The sequence below is a fragment of the Glossina fuscipes genome, unplaced genomic scaffold (assembly GCF_014805625.2).
Source record: "Glossina fuscipes isolate IAEA_lab_2018 unplaced genomic scaffold, Yale_Gfus_2 61, whole genome shotgun sequence".
NCBI lineage: Eukaryota > Metazoa > Arthropoda > Insecta > Diptera > Glossinidae > Glossina > Glossina fuscipes.
In genome coordinates, this window is record NW_023998433.1 from 1,274,948 (window position 1) to 1,290,921 (window position 15,974).

At 37.2% G+C, this 15,974-nt stretch overlaps 1 protein-coding gene across 27 annotated transcripts in view; it reads right to left on the minus strand.

Annotated features, from left to right (window-relative positions):
• The window catches only part of LOC119637884 (arginine-glutamic acid dipeptide repeats protein), a 42,002-nt gene that overhangs the window by 13,055 nt on the left and 12,973 nt on the right, over nucleotides 1-15,974 (minus strand). For 12 of the 27 annotated variants that reach the window (XM_038034305.1, XM_038034300.1, XM_038034304.1 and 9 more), the window contains 8 exons: nucleotides 8,193-8,501; nucleotides 3,442-8,131; nucleotides 3,238-3,361; nucleotides 3,030-3,174; nucleotides 2,809-2,969; nucleotides 1,499-1,555; nucleotides 193-276; nucleotides 10-130 (listed from right to left, as the gene is read on the minus strand). In XM_038034305.1, the coding sequence (XP_037890233.1) occupies nucleotides 10-130; nucleotides 193-276; nucleotides 1,499-1,555; nucleotides 2,809-2,969; nucleotides 3,030-3,174; nucleotides 3,238-3,361; nucleotides 3,442-8,131; nucleotides 8,193-8,501 (5,691 nt within the window). Of the gene's footprint in view, nucleotides 1-9; nucleotides 131-192; nucleotides 277-1,498; nucleotides 1,556-2,808; nucleotides 2,970-3,029; nucleotides 3,175-3,237; nucleotides 3,362-3,441; nucleotides 8,132-8,192; nucleotides 8,502-14,082; nucleotides 14,181-15,974 lie in introns of all 27 variants that reach the window. The other 15 variants (XM_038034301.1, XM_038034311.1, XM_038034320.1 and 12 more) reach the window with 3 other exon arrangements.

Sequence of the window (15,974 nt, forward strand, 5' to 3'; positions counted from 1 at the left end):
CTAACATACCATATGTTCACTCGAGTCCAAGCCCACATGATGTGGTGGTGGTATGCCTAACCGTTCCCTTTCAATTTGCGATATAGCGGCTGGATTCGCGTACAACGGAAATTGTGAAGGATGCATACTTCTGTAATTTTTAAAAAAAATTTTTTATTTTCTTACAATTATTGCCAGTAAGCTTTAAAATACCGTCGATAATATTCCATCCAATGAGGGTCCAAACGTGATTGGCTAGCTGCTGCAGCTTGTGCGTTTTTGATTTCTTCCAATTCTCTGGAAGTTGTTCAATACTAAATTATTTTCTTGCTAAATTATTGTTACATGAAAGCAATTAATGAAATATATTAATAGTCGGAATAAGGTTTACGCTTCTGTTAAAGGCGGGCGTTACCGCTATAATGTCGTCTTGTAACTTCTCAATGTAAAAGTGTAATCCATCGTGCTACAGTGTAATTTATCTTATATAAACAATATAATACTTTCAAGCCTTTAATATATTAAATGCAAAAAGCCACGCCTCACCTATTTAAGGGAATCAATTGCTCAATTATTTTTGTAATTTGTCTAAAGCGGATATCTTCATTTTTGACAGATGGATAAAGGGACTGACAAAGATGTTTAGAACAATTCAAATTGGATACTAATCAATATTATTTGGGTTTTAGTGGGTTGCTGAAGCTTCTTTCTAGTTGCTGCAAACCTTTTAACAAAAGAAAGAAATTTCAATATTCTATAATATTGACTACTAGAAGGGGCCGGTTTTTTCTATTTTCGTTTAGAAGCACTCATAGCATATAAATGCAAATCGCTCTATCCGTTGTACTTTACACGTAACGAGCTTTTTTATTTTTAAAAGCAGAGGTGGTCTCAGGTTATGTTGCACTGTGGGCGTATTCTTTGATTGGCTTAATTTCGATATCAACCTGAGTCCAAGAACTTCCAATGTTTTCGCCAAATTTGAAGCAGACAGCTAAATTTCGATAGCTAGTTTTCGCGTTCATGAGATTGTTTACCATAGACATTACGCAGACGAACAATTATATAGACATAAAGAGGTGTGGGTGAGGGGCTAAGACCGGTTTACAATTTGATGCTGATCAGAAATACACTTTATGGGGTCTCTGAAGCTTCCTTCTGGGTGTTGCAAACATTTTGACGCAATGAATCTCATTTTCCGGTGATGAGTATTAAAAAATATTTTAAGGTATATCACGAGTTTCTTATGTTCGATTAACTCTATTTAGAAAAGGTTAGCAGCAATGAGTTGCCTCATTATACTTAAGATTTCTTTTGATTAACATCTATTTCAATCGATAATCTATTGTCTCTCTAAGCAGCACTTGGTAACATTTTTAACAAAATTTATTGCACCATATTTTTAATGAATATTTAATTGAAACAAAACAGCATGAAACTTATTCGAACCCTCAATAGTTAAATCAGTATTTAATTATAGTTTTTGATTTTATTTTGGAAAGCTTAACTGCATAGATACCTTTCTCTATATATGGGCCCCATTGGGTGGTGATAAGGTACCATTTGTTCAACAGGACTGAAATAATAAAAAAAATAAAGTAGAAAAAAAATCTTGATTAAAGCAATAAAATTAATATCTAAACACATCACTATATAGTAAGTAAGAAAGCAAGTAAAATGTAGAAAGTTATATTCGGGGGCGGGTGGCCAAATTTTGCATACCCGCCGCCATGCTTTTCGCATTCTACTCTCCAAGTTCTTTTATTTGATACCCATATCTCTGGTATTATTAAGAAAAAGTTAATGTCTACAGACAGGCAGATGATATACCGTCATCTAAAGAATTTACGAAATAGTTTTAAACATTCTGTCTTGATTACGTTATGATAAATAAGCATAAAACCTCAAAAAAGTGAAAAAAATAAATTTTAACCATTTGTAACTTTGTGTGAGCACGGCCGATTTTTCCATTCCACTTTTGGACGTACAGAGTAGAGTGTTCCGTAAAGTAAATGTGGACAATTTTAGCTTTCTAACTTTTATAATTTCTGAGTAACGAGCAAAAACTCACAAATTTTTGTTAAGAAATGCGTAGTTGAGCGCAGTTTATGCTCCACTGCGGACTTGTGGTGACCAATTTGGCCCATCATAAAAACTAAGCTAAGAGCAAAAAATTTCAACGTTTCTATCAAATTTGATGCCGATATCTTGACTTTTATGATGAGTAATAAATACCCCACAAACGGACAGACATGGCTTAATCAATTCAGGATTGCACGCTGATGAAGAATATATATACTTTATACGGCCTCTAAAAGGCCTTCTTTTAGGTGTTACATGCATTATTAAAAAAACAAAATAAGTATACCCCCATCCTTTAGTGGTGGGTATCAAAATGGATAAAAAATTGTCAGACTAGATGAGATTTTCCAAATAAGCTGCAAATTTTCAATTTAAACTTGCCATTTGTTTCTTTATACAAGCAAAAGATTTGATGGATATTAGATTAGTGAATCTTCCAACAATTGTACTATATATATATATATACTATACTATTTACTAATATTTAGGTTAGTTATAGGACAAGTATTAAATATTCTCATTTATAGCCAAATATAATTCTGACGAAAATAAATAGAATTTTAGAACATAATTAAATTATCTACATACAATCTGAAGACTGTAGCCGTGGTTGCACAGACAGACAAACGGTAGTGATTATTTAATTTGGCTTATCGAAAGCATTGGACAAATCAAATACACTACGCTACGAATTAGCCAAAAATTATTTACACTGCGAACAACAACTTTTTTAAACCTGATACCCACCTGAAAGCAACGTGCGGCCTGGCGTATTCTGATAATTGGCGCAAAGCAGGAGTATCTGCATAAGGAGGTTTTAGGTCGGCTTTTAGTTTAGCTTGTTGAGCGGCAGCTTGTTGAGCAGCTGCAGCTTGCTGTTGCTGTTGTTGTTGTTGTTGTTGCTGTTGCTGAAAGTAATCCGACACATAATATATTAAGTAAGAGCACATCCCATTTATATCATTTACTTGTCTTCTTTCGCGTTCTTTTTCCGCCAATTTACGATCACGTTCTTCACGTTTACGGGCTAGCTTGGAATCAGCGACCGGTTTGAATATTAAATCAGTTCTTGTACATGAATTGTAATCACCGCGATCAATATGACGGACAAATCTAGAATTCGAAAACTTGCGTTGTATTGTGGTTCTACTGATTGCAATATTATACTTTTCTTACATTGCTGATTGTGAACGGTGGCATTCGGTATCATCTGGTTTTGCTTCTGGACTAGGACCACGTGGTATATTGTGTGTAGGACTAGGAATTTCTGGTTCAGGATCAGGTTCAATTTCAATTGGTACTAGCATACAGAAGACAAAAAAATCATATTACATACAAATTTTGATTTTATGATATTATTAGGCGCATTGCGAAACCTACACGTCTCCGAAGGATGATGCGGTGCCCCTAGTCCGGCGCTAGCTGAATGTGCGTGTGCTCTTAGTGCATCCATATGCGATGTGGGTTTTATCACATGGGTTTGGCCAGCATCTTGATATGGTGGGGCGTGCGGGGGAGGCGGATAACCTGACATATGCGAGCCTTGATAACCAGAAGGTGGTAATCCAGCCGGAGTTGTCTGTTGATTGCTTACTGAAGGTCCTCCGCTTCCACCGCTAACACTGTTACTACTATTACTTTGCGGAGTCTTTGACGCTGGAGACTTATTTTGATGCTGCTGTTGTTGCTGCTGCTGATGTTGTTGCTGCTGGATCTGTTGGTGTATTTGTTGCTGTTTCTGCTTTTCTACAGCGGCCGCAGCTGCCGCTGCCACAGTAGGATCATCTGGTCGTGTAGGTGGTGGTGGTCCTGGCAATCCAGGATGATGGGCCGCCATTACAGTGGTTGGATCCAAAGGTCCAGCTGGCGGTGGCGGTTTCATGTAAGCTGCTGGGAAACCTGGTCCATAAGGTCCGTAACCATATGGAGAATTAAATGGGTTATGATGATGCGGTGAATAAAACATTGAAGGATGCAAAAGCGGGTGAGGATAAGGAGACTGAGCTGGATGCACGCCTATCTGGGGTATGCCTGCTCCTGCTGGAATTAAAGGTAGTGGCAAAGGCATTTGGGGGTGACGTATTACTGGTGGAGAAGCCCCCGGTCGTAAGTGTGGTGGCGGAGACGTTCCAAGACCTCTCTGCCCAGCTTGTGGCCCGTACATTTTACTTAAAGGACTTGCCATTAAAGCTGAAGTACTTGATACAGGCGGCGGCGTCATGTGAGGGGATTGTTGCCGTAACAATGCATGACGATCTCTTTCTGCCGCGGCAGCTGCGGCTGAAAGGGCAGAAGATGAGGGATGATGGCTCAACGGCGACTGCGGCACAGGATGTAGTGGGCTTTGCCTACTTAGGCTACTTGCACTTGACGCTGGAGAAACCGAACGATGAACAACACCTGCAGATGAAGTCAAACTACCTGGTGTGCCGGAATTATTACCACCAGTTGACGATCCTCCAAGCCCTCCACCTGGTGCACCACCAATGGAATTTGTTTGTACGCTTGGACTAGCACGACTAAAAGCGGACGACGGAACAGTATTAGTTGTTAAGGTATTCGAAGCGGATGAGGAAGAGTTTGATGCGTGCGGAGGCATTGAACCACTTGCTGATGAGACCGCTGAATGCGACTGGGGCAAGTGCGAGGATGGTGGTGTTCGGCGATTGAGTCCTGATTCTTGGAGATTGTTTAGTGTGGGAGGTCCTGCTAGTAACGCGATCGGGCCAGCGCCTGGTCCCAAAGCAGCCAGAGAATGAGAAAGCATGTGATGACCTGGATGACCTGGTGGCAAATGCGCTAAATGCGGATGAATAGGTAATGGATGACCAATTAATCCATGTGGAGGATTACCAGCTAAACCAGGTAAAGGTGAAGTTCGATGGGAATGTGGTGACTGTTGAGGTGGAGCTGAAGAAGACTGAGATGCTGCAGATTCCCTTAATTGAGAAGATGATGGTATACCCGGTCCCGAACTCCGGTCGTCGTGTATTCCCCTGGATGGTTGTTGAGCTGGAGAAGGAGTTCTTGCAGTACCAGTTTGTGGTTGTTGTGGTTGTTGTGAAAGCCCATGTGCCTGCATAGGTGGAGGTGGTCCGTTTCGTAAATCATGACTTTGTAAAGATAATGGTATCGGGGCGTGAGAATGTATACCTGCGCCAGGTGGTAATTCCGGATGTGGCCTGTGTATTTGATGCAAATGACTTGGGGGTAAATGTTGGGGATGTATTCCAGAGGCCATTGTTATTGGCCCCGGTGGTGCACAACTCGCCGTGGATGTCAAGGGCAAAGTCGATGGAACTGATGTGGACCCAAGATGGAGAAGGCCACTCTGTGGCGTACTATTAGACGAAGGTGGAGGTGTTGGATGCATTGGAGTTTGCGGAACCTGACTTACAGCTGAATTGGGTTGCATACTGGAACTTTGGCTGAGATGGGCTGGATGTGGTGGTAGACCGCCATGTGGCGAAACCAAGTTTTGTGGATGCATTCCAGGCGGCAGTCCACCACTAGCTGGAGAGGGCATATGAGGCGACGGATGCGGAGACTGAAATTGCTGCTGAGATAGAGGTTGAGAGCTGCTGTTACTGCTCTGGCTATCTTGTCCCGGCGTTGAACGCGAGGAAGCATCAATGGGACTTTCAGAAGGAGTATATTTCAAACTACCTTCACTGCCAACGTAGGGTGATGATTTTATAAGATTTTCGCCATATGGCGACGGCTTTAAACCGCTACCTAGATCATTCAAGGTTCCTTGCGGGGCAGAGTATTTGAGATCGGAACCATATTTACTAGTTAAAGGGTCGCCGTACTTAATCATAAGCCCCGCTGCTGACTCGAAAGGAGTTCGCGTCATTGTATGTTGAACTTCATGCTGATAGTGCGCTTTTGGCACCGCAATACCTGGCGGAGGTGTACTTCCCGGTAGCAGACCTATTGATCCAGTATTAGATGATTGTTGATCCGATAATCCACTGCCATACTTGTGTGTTGAATTTTCGCTAAGTGCAGAAGTGTTAGTTTGTGGAGTTCCTAAGCCCCCTGGCGCATAGCTACCCTTAAGATCCGGAATTTTCAAAGGATCATTTACATAAGGCTTGTTGCTTGATGGTAAAGGATGAGTAGATAAATCGCTTGGAAATTTACCACCTTGTTGCTCTATCATATATTTCATGTCATATTTACCAGCCGCGGCAACTGCAGCTGCTGCCTGTACTTCTTGACTATATTTCATTGAATCTAGAGATGGTGGATATTTTAAGTCTTGAGAAGCGAATTTACTAGGCTCGTATTTAATTTCGCCATATTTTACATCCAAGTCACTGGTATATTTATGTGACGAAACGGATACAGCAGGAGCACCTGTTATATTTCCGGAAGATATATCAGTTGTAGATGCATATGCGAGTGGACTTCCTTCGACAATATAGCCCGGAGGCGGACCAGAATGATGATGTTGCATGATTGAAGGTGGTTGGCTTTGGGTGGGTTCTTGATTTTCACGACTATCTGTTGCTAAGGACATCGAAACTTGATTGGCACTAGATGTGCTGTGTGATAGCCGCAAAACTGCAGCTTTACTATCTTCATTTTTAACCTCAATTTTCACTTTGAGGTCTTGAGGTTCATTACTATTTTGATTACAGGTGGCATCCATTGAATCATCCATCGGTTCTTTTTTTATAAACACATCGTCTGGCATTACATTTGCCGAAGGAGGAATTTGAAGTGTTTCTTGCTTCATGTTAGCAATCTTCTTTAACATTTCTTGTTCTTTTGGTAAATCGCAATCCTTCATCTCTATCTTTTCTGATTCCTTGCGATCCACCGAAGCATTCAAGGCCTGAACAGTGGCTATTGTGGGTATTTTAAGGGGAAGCGAGCCTGCTATTGGTTGAGCTACGATAGCCGGCTTTTCTTCTTTGGTTCTTGAGTCTTTCAGACAATCGCTTCCCACTACTGGTATTACAGTTGGGGCTTGAATGTTGGTCTCTTCATCATCATTTTTGATCTTCTCTTTTGTATCAGAATCGGTGATTTTCTTGGAAGTAGGCTCACAAATTTTATCACTTTTGAACGTTTCAAGATCATGGTTGCCGCTGCTGTCTTCTTTACTAGACGAACTCTCCTTACTGTCTTTAGACTGTTGTTCCCCTGTGTCTGTTATGTTCGATTCACCATCGTCCATTGCTGAGTCGGATCGACTGTCAGAGTTCATACTCTCCGTAGAGCTTTCGGTGCGCTTACGTTTATCTTTAGTCGTTGAAACTGTAGTAGTGTCATCTCCTATATCAGTAATCTCACCGCTCGTGGAGACATCGGTGTCAATGCGCTTCCTTTTACTAGGTGTCTCTTGACGACCAGTCTTGCGTTTACTTGCTACATTTTCAGTAGAGTGCGGTTTTGTGGGCGTCTTGGGACTTTCAGCCGGCGTTACATTATCCGGCGTTTCTGTGCCACGTTTAGGTCTTTTACCATTTGCCGTAACTTGTGGTTGAGTAACCTGTGTCTGATCACACTTAGATGTGGTCGTGGCACTATTTTGTGGTTTGTTTCTCGTCCTCATCCTAGATGGTGATTCATCCCTCTTGTGAGTCAAACTTGAGTCACTGTCGCACTCGCTGACGTCGTCCTCGGTTAGAGAACTATTCTCCTCCTTGGAAGCAACAGGCGAAGCGCTATTCGTCTCTGAAGTCGCCGTAGTCGCCACCGTCGTCGTGGCCGTCGCAACAGATTGAGGTTCAGGCGTATCCTCCTTCTTGGGAGGTGTATTGCTTGCTCGTGTAACACGATTGCGCCGCAAAGCACTTTGACGTCGTCGGCGATGAGGTCGGTTGTTATTGGCACCCGGCGTTTTCTTCCACAAATAATAAAACTCTACTAGCTCGGGAGTTTCTTTGTGCGGTAGTAAATCTTTGTGTATTCTAAAGAAGTTTTTTCCAAATTGACGAAGACCTTTAATAAATTTCTTCGTTTCGTCTTCAGTCCATTTCTTATCAATACCTTTTGAAACGGGACACTTTACAAGTGTCTGTAAGGCTTTACCTGGATCGTAGCCAGAATCATGTAACTAATTTTAAAGAAAGTTTATTGTTATTGTCACATAGCACTATTAATTGAAAATAACATACAACATCAAGTGCGTTAATGGTAGTATCATCACGACTAGCAGCTAAACAACCATCTTCTAATCCTCCATCACACATTCCTGAAATATCGACGCAATTATATGATATCATTAAAAAAAAAAAAAAAGAAGAAACAGACCAGCAAACCAGCTTACCTTGAAATGCAGCCATAGAACGAGCTGCGCGTAAAAACATTAACAAATCGCAATCTGTTACAATGCCGGGACTCCATCTTGATTCTTCTAATTCACGCTCATCGGTTTCCTTGTCAACAGGAAAGCTTGAAATTGGATTATAATCGGGCAACTTTGCCTTTTGTGTGTGCGTAAAGTGATAAGATACAATCATGGTGAATAAAAATGAGAATTAGTGATAATTATTACGATGAATGATGATGAATTGATAGCGCATATGCTTTCACACGTTATTATGCATATTATATTATCTGTTTGCATATGCACACGCACCAGCATTACGACAATATAGAAAGCAATAATAATTTATAGTTAATGAAGTGTTAGCTTGATGTTAATGAAATGAGATGTTAGAGGACAAGGAACCGCTATTAAACTTTTTTGATCGAAATGTGTAATATTTTTACGTATGTTAGTAAACATACCGGCCGCTACAATAAGTACGTACATATGAAACATTCAAGGGATGGAAAATAAAACTAATCACTTATTAAACCAATATACGCGTTAAATTTAGAAATAAATTACAAACTTAAAATCTACTTTTCGAGGCATTTATTAAACAATCTTTTATTAAATTATAATCATATAAATGACTTTACGCTTTTAAAAATACATATATTTTTAATCAGCTTGCGATTTTTAGTGAAATTTTTTGCATTTCTTGTTCTACTATGAGAGCATTATATAAGTGATAAACAATCAGAAAAAATTAAAACGTTATGACTTATATTTAATAGACCTGGAGAAAAATTTATTACGAAATAAGTTTCGACGGTCGGGCCCAATAAAGTGTCAAATAAACCTTGGTTACTTGCTCTTATGCATATTTATATTATATGCAATTGTGCTAATTTATGCTAATTTTTTAATAGTACACGTCTGCCTTCTGATTCCAATGCAAGGAGTATTTTTATGCATTTACAAACATGCGACAATATATATTTTCATATTCCTGCATTTCAAAGTTTGTATATTATTTATCTAAAATTAATGTGTACCTTACTCTATATAAATTTTCATTTTATTGAAAGTAATTGCGTATCTTAAATCTGTGATACTCTGAACAAGAGTTATAATGTTGTTACTATAAACAAGGTCGAAAGGAAAAGTATTGACCATCGTCAGGAGCTCTAATTTTTGCATGCCTACGCGTGTGGAAGAAAACGTTAATTTCTATTAAACCATTTCGACGATGTACTATGATTATAGATCGATCCAACTTATGTTCTACGAATTCCCATAGAATATTCACTAAATTTATTTCGTCAAACTGCTTTGGCTGAATTGAAGAGCCCACACGAAACCAAAATACATGTCTCACTAGAAAATTTCGTTTGCACTTTTTTTTATATATACCAATCACTGAAGGATGGCGGTAAACTCATTTTGTCATAATATTTGCAACGGCCGAAAGGGAGATTTAGAGAAATTTAATTGACTTATTTTTTTTTGTGTTTCGCTAATTCTTAAGTTACAGTGGAAAGAGCATTCATCGTATATTGTATAAATTCCTTATTGCAAAAATGAAAACAGATCTTACCAAAAATAAATGCATATTGTATGTAAGTAAATTCATGTAAAACTTCTACAACTTTTTCAATACTAATCTATTAATAACAACTTACAAAATAAACTTTATTCTACTACATTGGGTATTGGTAAAAAGAATGGTAGCGACTCTACAAGATTCGACGCCACCCAAAGTATATGTTCCTTACTTGTTTGTTTTTTTTTTTTTTGTTTTCTACGTGACCGATCTCAAGAAATGTTTGCCTGCGATATACTAAATGTTATGCCTTTACTGACCGCGCTCTCGCTATAACTGCGATCACACATCAACCGTAATTAATGTACGGTCTAACATACTGAGAACTTAATTTGTCTTCCCCGACCTGATTGTCGCGCCTCTTAATTACTTGGCTAAGCGTCGGCCCCAATGACAATTTCGAGGATTTCAGGTGTTGAAAGGACTTTGCGCTTTTTCACACTAGGGAGGTGAGTATATATTGACTTAAGTCAAAGAAAGTTTGACTGTGTTCACCTTCCAATTAAGTTTGAATTGTAAAAATGTGTAAAGTTACGATAGGGCATTTAATTTTGCATGTGTATCATTGATGATTTAGAAGAACTGAAAACGCCCAGAATGTGCAGACGAATTGAAGTCATCTCGAATGTACCGAAAATGTCGCAACATTCGTAACTTGGTATCCTTTAAAGAAGTTCCCGAACATGTTTTACATAAATATTTATCAGGGTCATCTGAGACTTGGACCCCAAATGCTTACTAAATATCTTACTAAATATCAATTTGAAATTTTCGGTTTGCTTATTTTGCTGTATAGCTTATCAGAATGTAAACGGGTTCCTTACAATTATGTTTCAAATTACAAGTTTGAACCGCTAAAGTAATTATAATAATCTATAGATTCATCGTTCACGATAACGTAGAATGCAAATAAATTTGGAGTCAAAAAAGGAGTTATCGAAAGTAATTAAGGTTAAAAAAAATAAAATGAGTCCCTCTATTCCATGACAACTTGTATATCGAATAATATCAATTTGACATTTTAAAAAATCAACTTAGCAAAAACCCTTTACTTAGTTCCTAACATACATCTGCGTAGATTGCTCGCAATGGAATTGAACTTCTTGAAATTGTACCTTTTTACGTTCAGGCTAGTGTTATACTTAAGTTAGCGCCGAACCGGATCTAAAGCGTATCAATTTCAATTGTCGAAAGAAAGTATGCTTATATTTGCGATAGATGTAATAAACATGTTTTGCGCAATATATGTTATACATATATATGTAATTATCTGACATAATACGTGTTTATAAAGCGTTTGTCATATTCACAATGAAAAAAATTTTTTTTTTTTATATTTTGTTATTTACACAAATTACATCAAAGCATGCAAGTGATAATATCGACAATCATTTAATGAACGCAACGGGAATACATATAAAAAAACAACTCTTTTACAGATATTTGTGTTTGTATTAATAAACTGATCGTGAGCATGTTTAGATCGAACTGTCAGAGGACCCTTTGGGTCAAACTTTGTAAACTTTCAATTTCCTTTTCGATTTTTTGGTATTTTAATAATATTGCGGAAGAATGAATCAAATTGACAGCGTGACAATGGTCGAATCTCTTATATACCATATACATATGAACTTGATCTAAGAAAGAAGTTCAAATAATATAAAATAAAAATTAAATTTTCATAATTTATAAAATTGAGTGAGTGATACTGGATTTTTCCATTTTTTTCGTAAATACGGTACAATCCCTCATAGAATATAGAAAGAATTTTTTACCGTTGCATCTGTTCCAGATTATGAGTACTGATGAGTACTGATTCAAAAACCAATTTTTTTTGTTTTTAACACTATCAGTTTACCTTATACTATGGCCATATTGTTTGGTAGATTCGGATAATTGTCAATACAATAACTGCGTGTCCTGCGTGAATTTCCAATATTTTTGCCAAATTTGAAGCCGATACCTTAATTGTTGCGAACAAGAGTACATTTACCATAGGTCAAACAAACGAACGAACAGATTAACGGAGCGACAACTATGTTTTCATTCCTTTTAAGTACATATAGAGCATCTGTTGCAAACGTTTTGATAAAAAAAACAAGCAATACTTCTATACCTTATAATATTTGCTGAGCGTGGCCAATTTCTTCATTTCCTTCTTACTTTTTTTTAATAGGTACATAAATTATAAAAATAATAAGAAGAAAATGGATCGTGAGTAATAGGGGACTTGAAAATGGACCAAAATTCTGAAAAAAATCCGCCGTATTTTAAAATACCACTGCGACCATTCGGTTATGACTTCGAAACCACGTGAAGAAATTCGTAGTGCGTTCGATCAAGTTGCTTTAACAAAATCAGCAAAATCTGCAAATTATGCCATTAGAGACCACGCCACGCACTGGTCGAAACATTATAAAATTATAGATAAAACACACACATTTCATCTCAGGAAATAGTTTTAAAACACTTGCAAAAAGTTGGCTAAAAAAAGCTCCATCTTTGGGTTCAACATAAATTGACAGTAAATCGAAAGCGAAATATAGGCGATTCGCTGTTGAAAAGAAAACAAACCGAATTATTTTTGAGGAGACTGAAAATAACCATTAAATATGAGTCGCATATAAATATATTAAAAGGGTGGTAGTCCAAAATGGATGGATTTGCGAAAACTTTGATCAAGCCCGAACTAATGCTACGTTTGTGGTTAGTAGCATTCTAAAGAAATCGTGCGCCAGGGGCTGCTCCAACCTGAACAAAGAAATGAATCTCTTTTTTACTGTCAACAGCTAATGGAATTAAATTGCGGTAAAGCGTCCACAATTAATCAATAGAAAAGGCGTCGCCCTCAAACGCGTCAATGCCAGGCGACACAATTTTTGGTTGAGTGGAGAAAAATACTATAGTGGTAGCATATATTTGGCCCAATAACATTCACATAAAATTTAGGGTAATTCATTTTTTGGCCCGCAATTTGTCGACCCTGCAAAACAGATCTGTCATCTGATCGGACATTTTAACATAGTAAAAACTTACGACGAAAATGCTGAAAGGTAGCTTTTCTGCACTACGAGCAGATTATGATCGACTTAATCGAGCATTAAAGATTCCAATAAAAACGTGTTCAAATTTTATTTGATGAAGCGCGTAAGGAAATAAAATTTCAAATATTTATAAAATTAACTTTTAATTAACTTTCTGATTTATTTATATATTCGAGTTTATACCGAACAATACACGAAAGATCGACTCTAAATGTAAGCATTAACCAGATGTACAAACCTAAAATACGAATTTGAGAAATTAGAGGATCCACAAACGCCTTGTGTAGAATAAGGATCGGACAAATGTAGAATTTTGTTAAGTTAAGCGCCCATAAGCGATGAACTGAAAAATGCGTTTGCATAGTATTGCGTTGCTCTGTTCAATATTTGGAAATTTCTGCCAATTAGAACGGGTATGCGGACAGTACTCATTTTTTATTTTGATTTGAAAGAAACTGTCGTTAAATCATACCAATTGTGTCGAGAATGTTATAGTGAAAATATAGATATTGCAAAGACGTCGAATCACCGTAAAGGTAAGTTGTAGAATTGCAACACGACTCACGAACCCAAAAGCAATTCACAGAAAAGTGGGTGAGATGTTTTTCAAATCGTCAGGGAAAATTAGGAAAGTTTCAGAAGATCGATAGATGTACACTATAAAAGTTGAGCAAACGGAGTTGAGAAAGTAATTTTTCCATCAAATTGGATCAATTACTGGAAGTAAAAATAGATTTATTTTGACAATCCTAAATGCAACTGTCAAAAAACCCAATATAAAGTCACTTTTTTTCCATGGCAATGCTCCATTGTATGCGGCAAAGCTGATTCGCGGCACGTGGAAAGTGTTAGCCCATGCCACTTACTCACCAGACATGATTCCTTTCGATTATCGCTTATTTGCCATCCATAGGTGACGTACTTATTGACCGATGCTTTGATTCATATTAAGAAAATGTTTCGATGCATAGTTCGCGGCAAAAGGAGTGGATTTTTGCTCACATCGTGCGCACAATTTGCCCGAAAGATGAGGAAAATGCACAATTAGCGATGGAGTATTTTTTTTTTTTTTTTTTTTTTTTTTTTTTTTTTTTTTAATAACTCACTTTTCTTCATAATTCTCCGGAATTTGACGTATAGAGAAATCCTTGTTTTCCGCAATTCTGAAAACTCTTGCAGGTAGTTTGGTTAGTTCGCTGCCAATCTGCACTTTATCAATATTCATATTCATATTCATATTGATTCGTATAAATATATTTAAAAGGGAAAACTAACAAAATGATTATTTTTGTAAAACCTCTAACTCAACAAGCAAGCATGGGAGAATTGCATTCAATTTGTATCAAATTTTTTCTATACACTACATCCTATCGCTAGCTTTTGTTGAAGTAAAAAACAAAGTTAAACAATAAATGACAAAATACATATGTAATGCATAATAAGATCATATTTTTTAAGTCATTTAATACGACGTTTAAACGTAAATGGGAGCACATGATAGGTAATCTCGCATAAACTAAAAACCATACACAACGGCTTTATCTTACATACCGTAGACATGTAAAATGTATGCGAACTCTTTATTGGATTTAGCTGATTTGTGAATATGACATGAAAAAACAAAAAATTTTTGCAATCGTACGCAGACAAAGAGAAATTATATTCATTTAAATTTTTTTAGTTTTCCTTGAACTTTTAATTTAAAGTGATGAAACGGAAGCGGAAGAATTTGACATTAAATCAGTTGTTCTCGATCAAGTTTTTAGGTTATGACCTGATAATAAGCAAGCTCGTAGGTCGGTCTCATAAACATTTCCAAACTGCCCATGCTCCAATAGCCTATGTATTAGCCACATATAAAAAAATTAACATGAAAGGACGGTAGTACATGTAGTAGGTGGTAGTATATAGCAATAATCCCGGATATAATTTTCTGTTATTTCTGTACTTGCCATAAAATGCAAAAGAAATATTTGGAAAATCTTAAGGTGATTCTTCAAGGTTCATGGACTACATGCATTCGATTTTCGAATTTTTTTTTGTTATGTTGGTACACATATCTCCAACATATGTTGACATTTCCCGCCATAGCCGCCTCAGCACGTCAACAACCGATGAAGAAAAAGTAAGTATTAGAGAAGTTGTTAACGTCGACGTCGACGTCGACATATCGGTTGGTTCATGCTATGCAACGTGTGGCAGCGAAGCTTATTCCGAAACTTCTATATTTTGACTTTGCTTGTTCGTAATTTTTTGGCCAGAAAAAACACCGCAACCATGCTTCAGTTACCGTATCCGCCGGACTTGACTTCCTGCAACTTTTTCCTATTCATTCAAATTTAAACGAAGTTTTGCCATAATTAAGTTCGCATCGATGGAACTGCTCAAACACTCATACCAAAAAGTGCACATGCGAAGTGCTTCGAAGATTGACAAAGCCCTGGCACAAATGTATTATATCTAAGAGGGTTACTTTGAAGGAAACAAAGTAGATACTGATGAATAAATAAATATTTTTCGAGAAAAGTAAAAAGTCACCTTTTTTTTGAACACACACCTCTTATTATTTCTTTGTTTCCGAAAAGCTCGTAAAAGTGCAAACAAACATAAATGCCGAAATTATTCTTACTAACAAAATACACTTTCTTCTAGTAAAGGCGGAGTTAGAGAAAAGAAAAAAAAACTTCCCAAAAAAACCTACTTGCTACAACAACATTTTGAATTGTCAAGTGTTTTGCAAAAGGGAAATTCAGTTTGTTCAATCTTTTGAAATTATATCTGTTCTTTAAACTCTCATATTGGCAAAGTTGAGTTGACCAAGGCAGCCCAAACTTTATTATTGGGATTTTGAAAATTCCTACAACAAACAAGAAAAGACTTGAAATCCATACTGATCAAAAATATATACAATTTATGAAATATCTGATGCGTAAGTTTAGTTGTTAAAGCCGAAATAATACATAATTAAAAAATCTCCCATCATCTAATGGGATATATA